The sequence below is a fragment of the Ovis aries genome, chromosome 1, assembly GCF_016772045.2.
Source record: "Ovis aries strain OAR_USU_Benz2616 breed Rambouillet chromosome 1, ARS-UI_Ramb_v3.0, whole genome shotgun sequence".
NCBI classification, from domain to species: Eukaryota; Metazoa; Chordata; class Mammalia; order Artiodactyla; family Bovidae; genus Ovis; species Ovis aries.
In genome coordinates this window covers 278,304,212-278,320,749 of record NC_056054.1, presented here as the reverse complement: position 1 = coordinate 278,320,749, position 16,538 = coordinate 278,304,212, and the positions used below count along the sequence as shown (strand labels likewise).

Below are 16,538 nucleotides of genomic sequence, written 5' to 3'. Positions count from 1 at the left end.
GTCAGGCTCCCCCGCAGGGAAGGACGAAGGGCGAGGCCGGTGCTGTGTGCCTCCACGTGCAAGGCAGAGGGGAGGACGGGCCGGCAGGCACCTGACCCTCACACAGTCAGCCCAGGGGGCTCCGTCCTGAGAGGAAAAGGCGCCCAGAGGGCTGAAGCAGAAGAACATGCCCGGATTAGGCTGCGAGGACACGACTGAGTTCGCACACGCATGCCTGTGTGGGAAGCCAGGTGTGCAAGAGGAGACTCAGCTCCCGGTGCTGCAGCAGGTGTAGCATAGGGCCAGCTGGTGCGAGGGGCGCTCAGAGCAATCCCCCAGGACTTCAGGACCCTGGGGGCTCAGAGAGAGCCCCCAGGACTTCAGGACCCTGGGGGCTCAGAGAGATCCCCCAGGACTTCAGGACCCCAGGTGCTCAGAGCAATCCCAGGACTTCAGGACCCTGGGGGCTCAGAGCGATCCCAGGACTTCAGGACCCCAGGGGCTCAAAGCAATCCCAGGACTTCAGGACCCCAGGGGCTCAGAGAGAGCCCCCAGGACTTCAGGACCCTGGGGGCTCAGAGAGAGCCCCCAGGACTTCAGGACCCCAGGTGCTCAGAGCAATCCCAGGACTTCAGGACCCCAGGGGCTCAAAGCAATCCCAGGACTTCAGGACCCCAGGGCACTGGGAAAGTAATGATACACTAAGTGGGCACAAAATGCTGCCAGCTTTATCCCTGAATCCTGCCACAGACTCACAGCTCCCGACAACTCTGAGGCCATGGAGAAGGAGTACAGAAAACCTGGGGCCCCTCCCCGAGAGGCATTAGCAGACTTGGCCCAGGTGGCTGTGTCCGTGTCTGGCTGGGCCCGAGGGTCCGTCATGCGGCGTCTGCCAGGGACACATGTACACGGGGCCCGGGGGTGACCAGGAGATGGGGGGCTCGCGATGTGGTGGGAACACAGAGGAGGGCTGGAATCCCCTGTGATTCCAGGCAGGACCCTGTGAGGCTCCCGGGCAGGAGAGCCTTCCTGTGCCCCCATCTCTCGCTGGCAGGGAACAGGTTTCATTCCTCCTCCATGATCTTCCAGAAATTCCAAAGAGCAGGTTCAAACAGCTGCTAGGCAGGGAAGGGAGGGGACACGAGACCAGGGAGGCGCAGTAAGAAAGAAGGCGGCCTTGAGGCAGGGTCCCGGGACCCCTCACACAGTACACAGCAGTGACTCTGAGCAGCTTTCAGCTATGAAACCCCCACCACGTAGGAGAAGTTAGCTGCTTGCTGCCCATAAGCACGCAAACCCCGGAGCAGCTGGAACCAGGCTTTTGATGCTGACTACCGATGACCTCGCCACCAACCAGTCGGAAGGAGGTCCTCCAGCTGATGCCCCCTCTGAACCATTACTGTGAAGCTCTGCGCTACCTGCCAGGTGGAAACACACAGGTTTTAGGGCATTAGCCTGCTGTGTCCCCTTTTGCCTGACAAACCAATAAAGCTATTCTCTGCTACTTCACCCAAAACTCTCCAAAATTTCCAAAATCCCCAAATCTCCAAAAGTTTCCGAGATTTAATTTGATGTTGGGGTACAAAGGCCAGGTTCAGCTTCAACGGTCCATCAGAAAAACGCTGGTGGTAAGATGCGTGCTGAGACACTTCATACTGTCCAAGAAACAAGCCTGGTATTATTGTTAATGCTGGTCTTTACTTTGCTTGGAAAGTTTCTACCGTAAATAAGCAGGTAAGCAGAGATAACCACAGGTGGAAATGAAAGTCACTCAGTTGTGTCCGACTCTTTGCAATTCCATGGACTACACAGTCCACGGAATTCTCCAGGCCAGAATACTGGAGTGGGCAGCCCTTCCCTTCTCCAGGGGATCTTCCCAGGGATCAAACCCAGGTCAAACCCAGGAAACACCAGTTTCCACTTTTTTGATGTTTAACTACACGTATGTATCAGGAAAATCTGATGACATTAAAAGAACAATCAGGGGCTTCCCTGATGGCGCCGTGGTCTTCAGTCCTGGTCTGGGAGGACCGCACATACTGCAAGGTGACTGAGCTCAGGAGCCCCAACTACTGAGCCCTGCTCTAGGGATGGCGCTCGGCAACAGGAGACGCCACCCCAGTGCGAGGCCTGAGCATCACAGCTGGAGAGGGGCCCCTGCTCAGACACTGGAGGAAGGCCCACACAGCAAGGAAGACTCAGCTCAGCCAAAGATAAATAAATTAAAAAGCAAAACAATAAGAAATCTCCACGAAACTGCAAAACATTATCCCTACTCAAACTTATTAAGCAGTACGCCTCAGCACAGTTCATAACAACGGACTCCAAAAGACAACAGAAACCCCAGTTGTGTCGTGGCAACAACGGGTGTTTCCTCATGTCCTGGTCATAGAAGGAGGCTGCCACTGAAACAAGCAGTCCCAAAACAAGAAACTCTGATTAATACTAAGGTGAGGAGATGTGTTTGGGCCAACTGAAGTGCTCTGTTAGGACCCTCTGTCAAACTTTGTATGTAATTATAACAGTCCCAGATATCAAATAATTTCAGAGAATGGAGTAGAATGTTCTAGGCCTATGCTATCCAACAGAAACATAACGCTAGACACGTGATTTTAAGTTTTCAAGTAGCAATATTAAAGAAAAAATAAACAGGTGAGATTAATTTGAAGAATAGTTATGTATTTTATTAACCAAATATATCCAAAATATCATTTCACCATGTAATCAAAATTAATGAAGCATCTCACTTTTTCTCACTTGGTCTACAGCTCATCTCAATTTGGAGCAGCTACAATTCAAGTGCTCATTAGACAAACGTAGCAAGTGGCGGTAACATTAACAAAGACGGAGACATTTCCAGTCTGTGGTGAAGATTCTAAAGAGCAAAGCGGTTAGGGGGCGGGTAAACTGCCCAGCCAGGCCTAGAGTTGCTTCTAACTCCCGACCAAACGTCAGACCGTGGGCCCTGCGATTTACACCCAGGAGACACAGAGTATCAAATTAAGGCAGGCCACGGACGCCCGGGATGCGAGTCACTGTCAAGAGACCGTGTGAAACCAGAGCTCACTGTCGAAAGACTGTCTGGCTGAACCGAAGGACACCCAGCGGCAACTCAGCAGAGCAGACCCTTCAATCGGCGAGCCTGGATGCTGTTTTGACAGGTCTGAGAGCAATGCACGTATTGTCGGGTCCAAATTCCCAGGCTCAGAATAGCGACTGTGAGAACAGTTCCGTGCACACAGATGGGAAGGCTGTTGAGGGTTCATGCCCACGTGACGCCCTGACCCCCTACACTGCTGTTAATACTTAAGAAGTAATCGGGGGCTTCCCTGGAGGGACAGGACAAAAACCCGCCTGCCAATGCAGGGGACCCGGGTTCCATGCCCGGCCCAGGAAGATCCTGCATGCGGCAGCAACTACTGCCGCCGTGAGCCTAGAGCCCACGCTCGGCAATGGAGAGGCTGCACAGTGGCAGCCCACACTCCGCAGGGCAGCCCCGCTCAGCACAGCTGCAGAGACCCGCACACAGCGACGAAGACCCAGCGCCGCCAAAGACAGAGAAACCATAAAGGAAAAGAAGCAATCTGCAGGAAGAAAAGATGTCTTGCTTAAAAGAAAATGCTCTGGCCCAAAAAAGGGGGAGAGGGAAACTGTCATATGTTAATCATTGTTAAAGCTGGGTGACGGATACAAGGCTGTTTATTATATTAAATGGTTCTTCCTTCCTTTATGTATACATGAAAGTTTCCACAATAAAAAGTTTTCTTTTAAAGTAGGGAGGAGGGAGGGGGGCATAGTCCTCCTTCTGAAAGAGGAAGCTTCCTGGTGTCAGGATTCTGACACCAGGACAAATAAACAAGCTCCAGCATTCTGGTGATGATCCCAAGAGTGCTTGAAAATGTGCAGACGTTTCAATTTTAAGGAAGCGACCGACTGGAGCGCAGAAGGAAGGAAGAGGGAAAATAGTTTTAAATGCCCACAACCCCAGCGCCCTGAGAAAACCACCTCAGCAACTCGACATACATCCTCGGGACCATCCCCGTCTGTTGACTGAAACGTGTAGCACAGCCTCCAGCCTGATGAAGTCAGCTGATGCACGGGGCTGCTCTCCAGGCGGGGGCCCCCTTCAAGAAGGGCCACCTTCCCGGTGGTTCTCAGTGGGAGGGTGAAACTCTGGGCTGGGCAAGTGGATACCTGTATGACGTAGCCCCTCCTCTGAAGACTTAAATTCCCAACAGGAGGGCGGGGGGTGGGGGGGGGGGGGGGGGCGGGGTTTGGGCAGTGGCTGCTGGTCAGCCCCTGAGTGCGTCCCACTCTCTGCAACCCCGGGGACTGCAGCACACCTAGCTCCTGTCCTTCACTTCCTCCTGGAGTTCGCTCAGACTCCTGTCCACCGAGTCGGTGATGCCATCCAACCGTCTCACGCTCTGCTGCCCACTCCTTTGGCCTTCAGTCTTTCCCAGTATCAGGGTCTTTCCCAATGAGTCAGCTCTTTGCCTAGGGTGGCCAAAGCATCAGCATCAGTCCTTCCAATGAATATTTAGAGCTGATTTCCTTTAGACTTGACTGGTGTGATCTCCCTGCAGTTCAAAGGACTCTCAAGAGTCTTCTCAAGGTAGTGGACGGGAATCATACAGGGTCCTGGACGGAGAACCTTGAACTCCTGCAGCTGGGATCCCAAGACACGACTGACTCCGCATTCCTCTGTCCCCAGCTTGTGAAAGCAACCAGTACCCTTCTTACAAACATGGTTTTCTCATTTAAACTGAACAGAGTTCCCATCCATTGTCTGAAGGAAAGAACTCCAGTAAGAGTAATAACGAATTTTCCGCCAGGTACTATGCTAAAATTTTGATTGGCGTTAATTCATTTACCCCTCAAACACTTCCATGAGGTAAATACTACCACTGACTCCATTTCAGAACTGAAAAACTGGAGATCCAAGCAAATTAAATAATACGTCCCAGTTTACAGCTACTGGTTGTTGAGCTGGGATTTGAACTTAGGCTGGTGGATCTTGCCATTTTGTCCAAAATCATAAAACCTTCAATTAAGCTGCTTTCTGGCCTGCTTTTTTCATTAACAATATGTTAAGAATGTCTTTGTATGTTGCAAAATACATCTTTTGTTAATAGCCACAGTCAGACTTTATTTTTGGGGGCCCTAAAATCACTGCAGATGGTGATTGCAGCCATGAAATTAAAAGACACTTACTCCTTGGAAGGAAAGTTACGACCAACCTAGACAGCATATTAAAAAGCAGAGATATTACTTTGCTGACTAAGGTCCGTCTAGTCAAGGCTATGGTTTTTCCTGTGGTCATGTATGGATGTGAGAGTTGGACTGTGAAGAAGGCTGAGCGCCAAAGAATTGATGCTTTTGAACTGTAGTGTTGGAGAAGACTCTTGAGAGTCCCTTGGACTGCAAGGAGATCTAACCAGTCCATTCTGAAGGAGATCAGTCCTGGGATTTCTTTGGAAGGAATGATGCTGAAGCTGAAACTCCAGTACTTTGGCCACCTCATGTGAAGAGTTGACTCATTGGAAAAGACTCTGATGCTAGGAGGGATTGGGGGCAGGAGGAGAAGGGGACAACCCAGGATGAGATGGCTGGATGGCATCACGGACTCGATGGACGTGAGTCTGAGTGAACTCCGGGAGATGGTGATGGACAGGGAGGCCTGGCGTGCCGCGATTCATGGGGTAGCAAAGAGTCAGACACAACTGAGCGACTGAACTGAACAATGAATTTCATAATTCAAGCAAGGACCTCTTCCACTGGGATATTTAGGCTGTTTTAGTTTTTCAGTACCGTGAATATGGCTCTAATAGCTGCCCTTTTAATCTGAAGGCGTATCCAATTTACAGTTAGGTTAACTTTCCGGCATGAGTTTGTCAGGATAAAGGATGTGTACCCTTTTCCCCATTCTCAATTATGTATGGTACAGTAAGGGTATTTGTTTTCACAGCTTGTTAAGAAATATAAAAGGGAACAAGGTCAGCTTTTCTTCAAGAAAGGCTGTTTCTGCCTTTGGGCATTCCTGTGTGCCCAAAGGAGACAATCTGCTCAGCTAAATAAGAAAGAACTCTGTTTTTAAACGTTAATTGGTGAAGGATAATAGGATTTCCCATCAATACCAAGTGCAGTTCAAGTCCAGTGTTTGAGGAGCTCTATTGCGTCCCATTCCCCGAGGCAATTCTAAAGGGCAACGCTCCGGGATGACGGTGGAAAAGGTGAGTTTCAAGCAAAGCCGTTCCTGTGACCCTTGGCCTTTTGCTTTGCACTGGCTGCTTCAAAAGCCAGAAGAGACACCAGTTAAACCAACACAGTGATGCGACTGTAGGCGCGTTTACGTCTCTCCTGAGACGGAGCTTCTCTAGTTCCTTTCCTCAGGTCACTCCGGTGTGGTAACTTCCTGAGATCGCACTATGTCCTATTTTGTTCTATACAGACTGAAACCCTCTCTAGCTGAATACAAAATCACACTTCTACCTAGACCTACCTGCTGGCTACCGAAGGCTGATGCTCCATCTGAGATGAGCGGGAAGCTTGAGAGAAAGATGATGGCTAAAAGCACCCAGCCCTCACAAGGGGCAGGTGGGAAAGTAATTAGGATGTGTTAGGATGCATGGCCAGGGCTGCACTGGTGTGGCAGGGGGCGGCAACCTGCACAATGACCGTTCTTTGGGAGACCGGATGACTGAAGACAGGAAAGTAAGAACAGCAGTCCCAGACCCCCTATGACTTTGAATTTGAATTTCTAGGGGAAACTACGCAATAACTTTCATCCACTTAGACAGAATATAATTTAAAAAGAAAATGTTTGTCCTAAAACTAGTATCAGGACTCAGACTGTATTAGCACAGTCCTGGTAACTAACTCGGGCAGAGTGTGGCTAGGCTGATAGTGATTAGCTTGCAGGGACAGATAAGAATGTTGAAAGGGAAAAGACAAGTAAATATTTACCAAACACAATTCCAAGGAAGAAAAGAGATAGCAGACCCAGGAAATTAAAGAATATGAAGATAAAATTAAGCACTCAGAAAGTTCAGGGAATCAGAAAAGAATAAAAAAAAAAATCAGAGTGAATCAGGACATGCTAAGTATTATTCTAACTAGTTCAGCGGCCACATTTCGTCCCATTTGGCAATCCCCTGCCCCGCCCCCATCAGCGGTCAGCCCAGCTCCTGGGGAAAGTGAGGGGACACAGAGAGGGATGAAAGGGGCAGTGGAGAATGCGAAGAATCCGCCCGCAGGACACACAGTGCGAGCCCTGATCCCAGAAGACGCCGCGCGCCAGACGGGCTAAGCCCGAGTGTCACAGCTCCTGCGCCCCGCAGCTGAAGCCCCGTACAGAGGGGCCGCCAGATGGGAAGCCCTCACGAAGCGCGATCAGAGAGCAAGCTCTGCTTGCCCTAGCTCGAGAAAAGCCTGAGCCGCCGCGAAGACCCCGCACAGCCGACAACTCCAAGAAGAAGAAGACCGAGTGCGCACAGGGCAGGACTCGCCTCCCGCGAGAAGCTCCCAGCAGAACCAGGAGGCTAAGGGGTCGTGCCTGCGGCCTCCTCAGAGGCGAGGTGGACAAGTCTGGCTAACCCGCCCAGCCCAGCAGGGCCGAGTCTCGGGGACGCCGCTGGCGGGCCCGAGGGGCGGGACTCACCGAGGGCGTGGCTGCAGCTCCGGCAGGACTCCGTGAGGCTGACGATGATCTGCTGCAGGTCGGCTCTGGGGGGCGTGGGCGAGGGATTGGGGTTTTTCCAGCCATTGCACTTACAAGATTCCTCTGCCTAAAAAACAAACAAAGGGAGAAACAAAATTATATACTAGACAGCAAGGAACTGAATGTTTTATACATAAGTAACACACACCAGTCACAGGACGGCAACCTTCCCACTCCTGACTTAATAATGTTCTCTGTATTAGCAGGAAACAAAAGCAGAAAAAAGGCAAAGAGGGTGTGTGACTCAGACATGTTGTTTTGTCGTTGCTTTTGGGGTTTTGGTTTCCTTTCCGCTGATCCTGCCTCAGAGAGAGAGGACTGTGCCCTCCGCTCTGGCACCACGCCCCCAGCGAGCATCCACGGAGTCCATCCATCAAGCTTCCCGAAGGGAAAAGCCAGACTCCTGAGGTCCCCACAACACGTGGGGCTCTGGCGACAGCTCTGCCCAAGGGACTGACGAGGTCAGCGACCCCGGAGCCACCAGAGGGACACAGCAGGTGAGGACGCCCTCGCCGGCTCCTCCCAGTCCGCCGTGGGCCCCCAGCTGTACACGTGGAGAGTTCTTCGTGGAGTCTGCGAGTTCTCCCTCCCAACAATCTCCCCGGTTTCCCACGCCAGAGCACTTTCTGGTAACGCCTGACAGCATCATTCTTAACTTTCCCCACTTAGCACATTTCCCCACCTTCTTAGAAAACAGCAAAAATGCTCAAGTGTTTCTGTGATGACCTGGGTTATAAAGCAGAGGACAAGCGTGGAAAGGTATCCATTATTCCTGATTATTCTACCGAGTGCCACTCTGGGTCTTCACTGGTCATAAGGGTGGAGGGAAACGTGGAAAGCTCGCACTGAGTGACTCTCTCCTTCACCACACCAGCCCTCTCTTATTGAGAGCTTGAAATCTTCTATCGATGAGAAATAAAAATATGAGTTGCTGAAACAACATGAAACCTGGGCTGATTCACTCCAGCTAACAGCCTTCTGTGTACACCGCCCAACACTTGTGGCCTCACAAGTCACAAGCGGCTACCAGGCCCCTGCAACGCGGCCTGTGCACACGGGCACACACTGGAGACGCAAGGCACACAGCAGGCTTGGAAGACTGGCGCAGAAAGCAAGCATCTCGGCAGCTTCCACGTTTGTCACATTCTGCAATGCCAATGTCTTAGAAACATGGAGTTAAGAGCTATTAAGACCCACTTGGACGGTTGTCTTTTTTCTTTTTTAATGCGGCTATAGAACATTCGTCTGTCTACAATGTGGGAGACCTGGGTTCGATCCCTGGGTCGGGAAGTTCCCTGGAGAAGGAAATGGCAACCCACTCCAGTACTCTTGCCTAGAAAAATCCCATGGACAGAGGAGCCTGGTGTCCATGGGGTCACAAAGAGTCAGACACGACGGAGCGACTTCACTTTCTCCTGGACAGTACTGGCCTTTAAATAAATTGCAATAGATTTTTGTGCTTGGGCTTGGACTTTGTGTTAGATCTTTCGTTCCCTCAGACATCTTTTCTCCCTGGTTTGGATGTCCCAGCAATCCCACCCACCCACCCCAGCCCCTGGTGTACCAGATGACTGAAGTTAACAGAAGTCTGAAAATTTCAGAACGGCTGCTGCCTTGACCTCACACAGAAAATTCTCCAAGATAGGAATAGTTTCTGAAGTGTGTGCAGGTAGAGGAGAGTAAGAAAAGAAAGAATAAACTGGCAAGGCAGGAAGGGTCAAGACGCAAGAAAAACCTGCTTTTGATGGTAAGCCCTTCCCCGTGGGTGCGTGGAACCTGGCAAGCCCCACCTGACTGCTCCTCACAGTGAGGATGGGCTGAGGAAGGACCTTCCACCAGCGACGCCAGCAGAGCAGCCCCCGGTGCATAGCTCCAGGGACCCTCTTTGGTCTGGCCAGGCACATGCTCTGATGCTAAGCTAAACCGGGCCCTGAAATTCTCTGAGGCAAGCCATGTGCCTCTTAGAGACACGGTCTCCAAGGCCACGTTCCTGAGGTGATGTTCATGAGAGTCTGCGTCCCAGAAGGCACCCCACAATCTCGAGACCTGGGGGAGAACCCCCGCCCCATCCACTCCTCATCTCCTCACAGTGGGCCAGCGGCCCCGCCTCCAGCTGTTCTGAGCAGTTGGTCTGATTCAGCTGCCCTTTCCAAAAAAGGCTTTTGGCTAGAGAAAAACAAGTGATGACAAAAGCAGCCAATGAGGAGGGCGCGCCAAACCCAGAAGGAGAGAACAGCGGCGGCCAGAAACCTGGAGTCGGGAGAACGACATCCGAGGTCAAGGCTGCACGATGCGCGCCGAGGGCCTACTCCCCGCCGGCTACGCCTGCCGGGTATGGACGGAGCCGAGGAGACCCTGCCGGCCCGGGGCCGCAGCCGCGGGGGCGCTGGGGGTGGCGGCCGGGCAGCACAGGCGGGCACAGCGCACAGGCCATCAGAGCGGGCTGGTGCTGGGCGGGAAAGACGGACGGCGGGCCGCGAAGGTCTGGAACAGAGCCGTCAAACGCACGGTTCTAACCGGGACTTTTAGAGACGCGGGCAGGCAAGCAAAGGCTGACGATGAAGCTCGCTGGCAGAAGAGCATCCCAGGCAGGAGGAGCAACCTGCGCAGGGGCAGCCAGGCCTGGTTTGCTCCGCAGAGCGCGGCGGCCAGGGCGGGCGGAGCTCAGGGCGGAAAGCCGAGCTGCCGTGCGGGCCCCGCGGGGAAGGCCTCCCGAGAACGCTGCCGCGCCGGCCCGGCTCCGTGTCTCTTCTCTTCCGCTCCAGGAGGGTCCTCCGGGCTGCAGACGGGGGTGCAGGCAGAACACAAGGGCTTGAGGCAGGGGGTCTGCAAACATTCTCTTTCTCCTTCATTTTTTCCTTTAGTCACGAGGGCCAACCATCCCCATTCTTGTTTTCCTTAAACAGCAATCATGGCGCGGCGGGGATCCACCCACGTTCCTGTCACGTCCGTCTAGTCTAGGCTATGGTTTTTCCAGTGGTCATGTATGGATGTGAGAGCTGGACTGTGAAGAAGGCTGAGCGCCGAACAATTGATGCTTGTGAACTGTGGTGTTGGAGAAGACTCTTGAGAGTCTCTTGGACTGCAAGGAGATCCAACCAGTCAGTCCTGAATATTCACTGGAAGGACTAATGCTGAAGCTGAAGCTCCAGTACTTTGGCCACCTCATGCGAAGAGTTGACTCACTGGAAAAGACTCTGATGCTGGGAGGGATTGTGGGCAGGAGGAGAAGGGGACGACCGAGGATGAGATGGCTGGATGGCATCACGGACTCGATGGACGTGAGTCTGAGTGAACTCCGGGAGCTAGTGATGGACAGGGAGGCCTGGCGTGCTGCGGTTCATGGGGTCGCAAAGGGTCAGACACGACTGAGCGACTGCACTGCACTGCACTGAACTGACTGAACTGAACTGACTGAACTGAATCTCTATCAATGAATCGTCTTCCTTCCTTCTGCTTTTAACTTCCAGTCCAGGATAACAATGCTCTCATCACACGGGGAAGCACGTTAACAAACACAACCCGGCACTTACAAGTCTCCGTTACCTGGACAGAAAGAAAGGCCCACCACGAGACCGCAGGATGCTCCCTGAATTGTCATAAAGGTGCCAAGCTGCCAGTCAAGGGTTTCCTGACTTAGGAAGGCAGAGGGCTTATGTCAGGTGTGGGGTCAAGCGGATAATGACCGAAGTACACTCTGTCCTCAGTCTGTCTCATCGACCTCTGTAGCTTTTGACAGGCATGATGGATTTTGCATCTGGTCACCTAAGTAACCAGAGCCGCAGTCTTCACAGGCAGGCCAACCCCGGGAAGGAAGTAGCCGTGGCACGAGCTCCATGTGGACCAGAATGAACGCCACCAAAGGCCGCGCATCTGCCACTCCAGACGCTGAGAGACGCTGACCTAGTTAGGCATGAGGTTCCTCATTACGAGGACGCGGGGAGGCCGCCAGCAGGCCTGATCAACCCTGATCGCTCCACGGCTACGAGGAGAGCCATCACCCCGTGACAGCACTTCCTGTGGCAAAAGTCCGAGTCCACAGGTAAAAAGGCCCGCGGCAGTGCCTGGGGCGGGGCCTCCCCGCGGCTCTTCCCACGGCACGCAGACGGCACGCAGACGGCACGCAGACGGCACGCAGACGGCACGCAGACGGCACGCAGACGGCACGCAGACGGCACGCAGACGGCACGCAGACGGCACGCAGACGGCACGCAGACGGCACGCAGACGGCACGCAGACGGCACGCAGACGGCACGCAGACGGCACGCAGACGGCACGCAGACGGCACGCAGACGGCACGCAGACGGCACGCAGACGGCACGCAGACGGCACGCAGACGGCGCACGCAGACGGCACGCAGACGGCGCACGCAGACGGCGCACGCAGACGGCGCACGCAGACGGCGCACGCAGACGGCGCACGCAGACGGCGCACGCAGACGGCGCACGCAGACGGCGCACGCAGACGGCGCACGCAGACGGCGCACGCAGACGGCGCACGCAGACGGCGCACGCAGACGGCGCACGCAGACGGCGCACGCAGACGGCGCACGCAGACGGCACTTCCCTGCGTTTGGAGGGCGGGGGGTGACGTGCACCGGGAGGAGAGGGGAAAGGAGGCAAGCCCCAAGCCTCTCCTGCTCCTCGCGCCCCGTGTACTCTCGCTCCAAACCCTGGGCACCCTGTGCGTGTCCCTCACATCACAAGCCTGGATGCTGAGACACCAGAACCCTCTCTTCACAGGAGATGAAGACGCAGCCCAGCGGCGCTCGGCCGTAAGAGGCCCTGGAGTCCCTGGGGAGCTTCCTCAGAGAAGTGAAGCGGCGTTTGGGAGCGCGGGCAGCGCCAGAGGGAGGCAGGCCTGCATCTTCTCTAAGCGAGTGATTACATTCTCCCAGACTGGGTCTTCCCGCAGCAGAGTCCCAGGCCCGGGATCTTCCTTCAGGATACGCTTCCTCCGAGCCTGGGGGCGCGCAGAAGGCAGGGATGCAGCCAGCGGGAGCGCAGGGGGAAGGCAGGACCGCGCTCCGCCGCAGAGGCTGGCGGGAACCTGGGGAAGGCGGAGCGCGTCCGGGAGGACTCGGCCGCGGCCCCCGGCACCTGCCCCCGACCAACCCACAGCAGCGACGGGGCAAGGAATGTGTTTGCCAGCCAAGTGTTTCAGCCTGGGCTGAGGTTGGCAGACAGGCGGCCGGGGACAGCACGCAGTATCAGAGCTCTGTTCAGGAGGGTGGGCCTGGAGTGATGTAGAGGCAATTTCAAATCTTAACTTCAACATCTGCTAACCGTATGAACCTGGGGCAAATCCCTTAACCTTACGCTTCCTAATCTATGAAAGGAGCACAAAATATCCATCCCACAAGACTGTTAGAGGCACCAAGGAATGAAGGTGGGTAGGCGCAGAATGGATGGAAGTGGTAATGAAGATGCTGGTAACATGGTAGGAGAGCCCTGTTAGGTGAAAGATTAGCTGAGACCAGAGCTCTATACGTCATGATCAACTATGACAGTACTTTAAAGCAAGGACCTGAAGAGGATGCAGCCAACGAAAGGAGCTTGAAGATGCTGGTTCCGATCACTGTGGAATCACATCACTTACTGAACAAAAGATTGGTCAGCTTACAAACGAAAAGTGACGCTCCTCACGTAAATGACCCAGCAATCCCATTCCTGGGCATGAATCTGGAGAAAACTAATTTAAAAGACACACGCAAACTAACACAGCACTGTAAAGCAGTTATCCTCTAATTAAAAAGTTATTCCTAACTTGGAGTCACTTGCTCACAATATTAAACAACAAAAAAGATATATGCATCCCAACATTCACTGCAACACTATTTACAATAGCCAAGACATGGAAGCAATTGAAATGTCCATCGACAGAGGAATGGATTAAAAAAGATGTGATACATACGCACAGCATAAACTGGAAGGGCTGGAGCTGGAGCTCCGATACTTGGGCCACCTGATGCTAAGAGCCGACTCACTGGAAAAGACCCTGGTGCTGGGAAAGATTGAGGGCAGGAGGAGAAGGGGACGACTGAAGATGAGATGGTTAGATGGCGTCACTGACTCGATGGACATGAGTTTGAGTAAACTCTGGGAGATGGTGAATAACAGGGAGGCCTGGCATGCTGCAGTCCATGGGGTCGCAAAGAGTCAGACACGACTGACCAACAGGACAAAAACAAGCATACACGATGGAATATTACTCAATAAAAAAGAAAGAAATACCACCATTTACAACAACACTGATAGACCTAGAGAGTGTCAGACTGAGTGAAGTAAGTCAGAGACAGATAAATATCATATGATACCACTTATATGTGGAATCTAAAAAAAGAGGTACAAATGAACTTATTTACAAAACAGAAAGAGAGTTGCAGTGTAGACAACAAACTCACTGTTACCGGCAGGGGAAGGGGAGAGGGATCAACTGGGAGATGGGGATTGATATCTACACACACCACACATAAAACAGTGACTACCGAGCGCCTCCTGCACAGCACAGCGATCTCTACGCAACACCCTCTAATGACCATATGGGGAAAGAATCTTTTCAATGTGTGAAGATATATAGATGTAACTTTGCTTACACCTAAAACATTTTTAAAAATAAGGCTAAATATTTGTGCTGACAAGGAACCTCTCTAGGTCCTAGTGAATGGCAGCAAAGACAAACCCACAGAATAATATGGAGCATAATTTGATGTATGTTTGTTAAATGCATAAGCAATTTCAAATGTAGGAATGCGGATATGCAGAGGAACTAGAAAGATACACACTTTGGCGGTGGGGGGGGTGAAAGTTGGGGAGGGGAAGGGATATTCCCTTTGTATTCTGTATTCTTCTCTGGAGTTCATATTCATGGGTTGATTGCTAATTTTCTTTGACATTGATTCCTCTGAATGAAAAGTAATTCCAGAGAGATTCCAACAACAGTAACAGAGGCTCAGTACACACAGAGAGGGTGGAAACCACATCCTCACCATAAACCACATGTAAGAATTCCAGGATCCAACACCCTTGTCCCTGTCCCTGCTTATAAGCCCCCTCCCCTCACTGAGGTTCAAGCCAAGACAGGAACAAGCTTCCAGTTCTTGGAGAAAGGATATGGGTTTTCAGAGATAAAAATCTTAACCTCATGATTGCAACAGACTTTAAGAGTCCAGAAGTTAAAAGTTGATGCCTCTTCTTGTCTTAATATGACAGAAGTCTGCCGTATTCTTGGGGGCCTGAGAAGTGGGTAGGTCAGGAACCTCACAGGAGGGAGAGTCCTCCCGAGACCCTTGCATTCCCCCTATTCAGTAAAAGAAGGCTACACCCCCACACTGAAGCCACTTGTGACAGAAGAGCTTAGTAAATTGCACAAGAAACTCCAATGATTTAGAAAGTAACTGAATAAAAGACTTCTTTCAAAATCGGCTAAGCTTGCTTCCTCGCTGAGTCTTGGGAACCCGGTAGCTTTTACAAAGTAGGGTTTTGTTTCTTTTGTTCAGAAGGACTGAGACTTTTCCCAAATAAACAGAAAAATTCCATGAAAACTAAGAGGAGGGTGGAGGGAGGGTGAGAAGGGAGGACAGAGAAACCCTGAAGTGGGAAAGCTGTGTCGACCACGTGCAGGGCTCCAGACCATTCTGACACCCGAGGGCAAGGCCAAGGTGAGCCACATTGTCAGATCTGCGCTGAGGTCAGAGGCTGAGCGTCAGAGGTGGGGAAATAATGCTGAACTATCTACCTAGGAACTCTTTTCTACTAATTCCATGCTATAATGATATTTGGGAATATTAGGTAAAACATTAAAACTAGTGAAAGTGTTTCCTTTCCATTTTTTATATGGTGAATACTTGTCCCCAAAGCTTATGACCACCCAGAACGTCACAAAGGGACCTTGTCTGGACACAGAGTTACTTAAGGGTCTTGAGACAAAATCAGCCTAGTTTAGACTGGGCCTTAAACCCAGTAAGCGGTGTTCGTGTAAGAGAAAGGAGAGAGATGACACCGAGTCACTCATACGCATGGAAGACGCCCTGTGGAGACAGAGGCAGAGACTGGAGAGGAGAATCTATAAAGCCAAGAGGGAGCTCCCCCAGTGGTTCAGGGGTTAACAACCCAGCCTGCAATGCAGGGAGCACGGGTCGATCCCTGGTCCTAGCCGAGGCTACCAGGAGCCAGCAGATGCTAGGAAGACCCAGGAAGGATTCTTCCCAGACCCTTCAGAGCCCTGCCCTGCTGACACCTTGATTTCAGACCTCTGGCCTCCAAAACTGAATTAAAGGAACTAATAATGTTTATGATCATTTTTTTATGGCATTCTGAGAAAATTAACACAAGTGGCATAAAACAGATAAGAACCTGCTGTGTAACACAGGGAACTCCACTCAACACTCTGTAATGACCTACGTGGGAAAAGAATCTGAAACAGAGTGGATATATGCACACGCATAACTGATTCACTCCACTGTACACCTGATGCTGACGCAACACTGTAAACCAACTCTAACACAAAGTTTAAGAGCACAAGTGGCTATTAGGGAATGCCAAGTTACAGACAGGTGCCCACGTTCTACTCCTATCGAGGCTGCTGCACGAGAGCGTAAAGGGAACTCGCCCTCCAAACCCAAGTCTTCACTACGGAGCCTAACTGCTTAGGTACAGAGGAGTCCCCATATCTCTTAAATGCTTCCAAGTGATGAAAGTTATACCCAATTGAAATATCTGGAAGTCTCTGGATTTTGCTCACTTGTTTCTGGATATTTCATGTTGGTGGGATAAGAACAGTACTTCCTACATGTGTACAAATACCACAGGACATGCTGAGCCCTAAGTGCACCGTATTT

General features: G+C 52.0%; 1 protein-coding gene across 16 annotated transcripts in view; it reads right to left on the bottom strand.

Annotated features, from left to right (window-relative positions):
- The window catches only part of KAT2B (lysine acetyltransferase 2B), a 112,512-nt gene that overhangs the window by 64,937 nt on the left and 31,037 nt on the right, over positions 1 to 16,538 (bottom strand). For all 16 annotated transcript variants that reach the window (XR_009598584.1, XM_060406810.1, XM_060406771.1 and 13 more), the window contains one exon: positions 7,640 to 7,766. Coding sequence is in view for 14 of the 16 variants with exons in the window: in XM_060406771.1 (XP_060262754.1) it covers positions 7,640 to 7,766 (127 nt within the window). In the remaining 2 variants the exon portion in view is untranslated. The remainder of the gene's footprint in view (positions 1 to 7,639; positions 7,767 to 16,538) is intronic.